The sequence below is a fragment of the Amblyomma americanum genome, chromosome 11 (genome assembly GCF_052857255.1).
Source record: "Amblyomma americanum isolate KBUSLIRL-KWMA chromosome 11, ASM5285725v1, whole genome shotgun sequence".
Taxonomy (NCBI): Eukaryota; Metazoa; Arthropoda; class Arachnida; order Ixodida; family Ixodidae; genus Amblyomma; species Amblyomma americanum.
In genome coordinates, this window is record NC_135507.1 from 106,659,714 (window position 1) to 106,662,953 (window position 3,240).

Below are 3,240 nucleotides of genomic sequence, written 5' to 3' on the forward strand. Positions count from 1 at the left end.
TTTTTAGAAGTGCTTGCTGTTGGGCTAGTTGGGACTTGCCTTTTTGTGCTCTGTTCACTCGAAAGGCGCACAGAAAGACAAGCATGGGTCGGGTACTTACGTCTGGATCGTAGCCGTCAACTTGAGGTTGAACAAGCGACAGCGGCCGAGCCAGCGACGGCTCGCCTCAACGTCTGCCGTGGCAAACCACCGAGAAATTTGGCAAGATCCTGAAGACAAGCACCGCAGGGGGGCCACGCAGCAGATGCAAGACGGCGGCCTGTGATGAAAAATTATAAATAACAATTCATTACAGAAATTTGCCGAGGTTCAGCGCATTGTACCCACGTACCTTGATGCTGTCGCTGGTAAACTGCGCACTCGCATTGGACCTCGACAGGTCGTTGACCCTCATATAGAAAATCGCGAAATCTGCAGGGTGCAGGCTGATGCGCACGACATCGTAGCCACCAAAGCTGAATCTGCACGTCTCCACCGACGGGAAACACCGCAGACAGCACCTGCACAATCGCTTCAGTTGGATGTCGCTGACGCATGCCCCGCGCAACGCCGCTGCAAATCGGCACTAAGAAACGCTGGAAGCGACAGCTAGCACAGCGTGAGGAAAAGAACCGCCAATTTGGTCGCACGGTCGAAGTTCGCGGGGTTAACTCGCGTGAAAGGAAAGCGAGATGACCAGGTACTTTTTGACACGTAAATATCGCAACCTAGGGATTTCTGAAACGCCTAAAATGCCTAGGGGCCATAAGGCGCTAGGTTCCTGCGCTAGAGGGCTGGTGTCTCTATCGGTTTCTGCTCCATTTAGACGCGCCCCTGAGGTGCAGCGCCAGAAGCATTTGCGTGTCGGTAGGCTGGAAACGCCGATTGGTCGGCGGGAAGCGTGTCTGCGTGACGTTTTTTTCGCTTCGCCCTCGTTCTCAACCGGATGTGGGGTCGCCGCTCCTCTCTCGGCCTGTCCCTAGACGGCCTAGGGAATCGCTAGGTCCGGCCGTCCGCCGTGCTTGCGTGGTGCGCGGGCATTCGCTTCGTGAACCTAAGCGGCGGCGGGCGCGTTTCGGGAGCTGTCTAGGTATGGCTTTTTTGCGTGGTGCGCTCGTCGGCGACAGCCAGCTGAAATTTCTGTGCAGTTCTCGCTTGCGGCTTTCGCCGTTAGTGAGAACATGCACTTTCAGCTTTAGCGGCCACGACGCAATCAGCCTAGCTGAAATGATTCGAGAGACATGCTTTCGGCACGCCAATTTTGTTGTCCTATATGTTGGCGGCAACGATCTCGACAGAGGGGATGACCCGCGAGAAATCGCCAGCCACATAAAGGTACGCATTTTATCTCAAACTTCGCTTCATGCAGTGCTGGTACGCATTTTATCTCAAATTTCGCTTCATGAAGTGCTGTACCGCTTACCTACATGTCTTGCGCATTCCAGGACCTCGTTTTGCTGCTGCAGGAGCTCGTGGCTAGTGTCGTGCTGGTGTTCAAAGTTTTGCCGCGCCATTGCGACGACCCACATAAGGCGCGGTTTGAGGACCGCCGTCGTTGCCAGCTGAACCGCCGTCTGACAGCCACGATGAAGCGCTTGTCGGGCGTGCACGTTCTCAACCCCGAGGTAAGGGTTGAACAACGTTTTCGCAAGTTTTCTCGTGCAGAACTCACCAAATTGCGGCGCTTGTAACGTAACTTTTTTTGCAGCATCGTTTCCTGGATGCTTCTGGTGAGCCGATGCTGTCCTTATTTGCCGCGGACCGATACCACGTGGCGAGAGGCCGGGGCATCGACCAGATGTCAAAGATTATCGTCGCGGCCCTCGTCAAGATCTACGGACCAGGGATCGCGTCGGATTCAAGGGCAAGACCAGGAGAGGTGTACGTCGTGCACTGGTGTCGTCGGTGCGGAGCAAAAGGGCACAAGACGGACCACTGCTGGGCCTACTGCTCACCACGCCGCTGCAGGTCGACGTTGAAGTGCTCCTGTCAACGGCCCTTTTTAGGGCCACCTAATTGTTTCCTGGCAGATCGCGAGTGTCCTGTTTCGTGCCCGTGTTCCCTCTCTTTGTCGAAATCGGCGCCAGGCGTCAAAACTCGCGCTAGCCCTTGTTGAAGGGTTAGCAGAGTGCAGTGCGGCATTGTTCCTTTGCAGTGGGAAGTCCAGGGTAAAAGTTGCCGCGATGATTCTGCCACTATAATCGGCCCTTTAGGATCGCTATCAGCTTCAACGGTAAGACCAGAAGTTCCGCTCGCGCATTGTGGAAATCGGGCTTGGCCTAGGTATACAGCATTCACCCAGTGCAGTGCAGCCTTGTTTAATTCCTTAGAGACTTATCGCGCTTTATTGAAATCGATGGCAGCCATGAAAATTTACATGTTAGGCCTCGCTACAGCATTAGCGCGTTTTTTTCTTTGCGTTGGCAAGCGTTAGAAGCGCGCGCTGTCTCGCGCTTTGTCCAAGTCGGCTCTAAAACTCGCGCTAGGCCTCGTTGCGGGTTGACAAAGTGCACGGCTTTGTTCCTTTCAATTGCAATCCTCTGCCACTACAGTTGGCGCCCTTAATTTTATGATCGCTATCAGCTTCAACAGCAAGTCCTAGAAAAGTTATGACGATCGCGCGGTGTGGAAATCGGCGGTAGACAAAAGGCCGTGCTTGTAGCTACAGACTTACCCAGCTCCAGTGCGCCTTTGTTTATTTCCGTGGCGACTACTCGCGCTTTGTAGAAATCGACGCCAGCCGTGAAAATTTACAAATTAGTCCTCGCTACAGCATTAGCGCAGCGCGCCTTCGTTTCTTTGCGTTCTAACTTGTATGCAGCGCACCTTTGTTTGCTCGTTACTTTTATTCTTTTCAGTCGTTTCCGGATTCCGTCCAAAGAGCCGGGCTAGGTGGATGACTGTTCGCCGTGAGTGGAACCACATGGCGATGGCACTGCATACAGCACGACTTTGGTCCCTGTGTTTTTTAAATAAAAACATCAGATATCGAAGGTCATGGTCGTGTCCGAGGATTGCTTCGACATCTGGGGCAAAGCCATCGGGACCGCACACGGTGTGTCGTCGCTGCCAAGTGAAGGGGCACAAAACGGCTGTCATCCTTTTTCGGGGTCGCCGCAGTGTTTCCTGGCAGATCACGCGCTTTCCACCATGTGCACGTGTTCTCATTTCCATTTAAATAGGTCCTTCAAACCCTGCAGAAGGCTTGAATTAGGAACTGCTAATATCAAGATGGTACTCGAGAAACAATAGCGGCTACAA

At 53.5% G+C, this 3,240-nt stretch overlaps 1 protein-coding gene across 1 annotated transcript; it reads left to right on the top strand.

Moving 5' to 3' along the window:
• Positions 1-1,057: 1,057 nt before the first annotated feature.
• LOC144109841 (uncharacterized) lies at positions 1,058-2,085 on the top strand. The gene is made up of 4 exons (XM_077642621.1): positions 1,058-1,314; positions 1,425-1,604; positions 1,688-1,947; positions 2,010-2,085. Exons 1-4 carry the CDS (start codon positions 1,072-1,074, stop codon positions 2,083-2,085), a joined length of 759 nt encoding a protein of 252 aa, XP_077498747.1. The 5' UTR covers positions 1,058-1,071.
• The last annotated feature ends 1,155 nt before the right edge of the window (positions 2,086-3,240 follow it).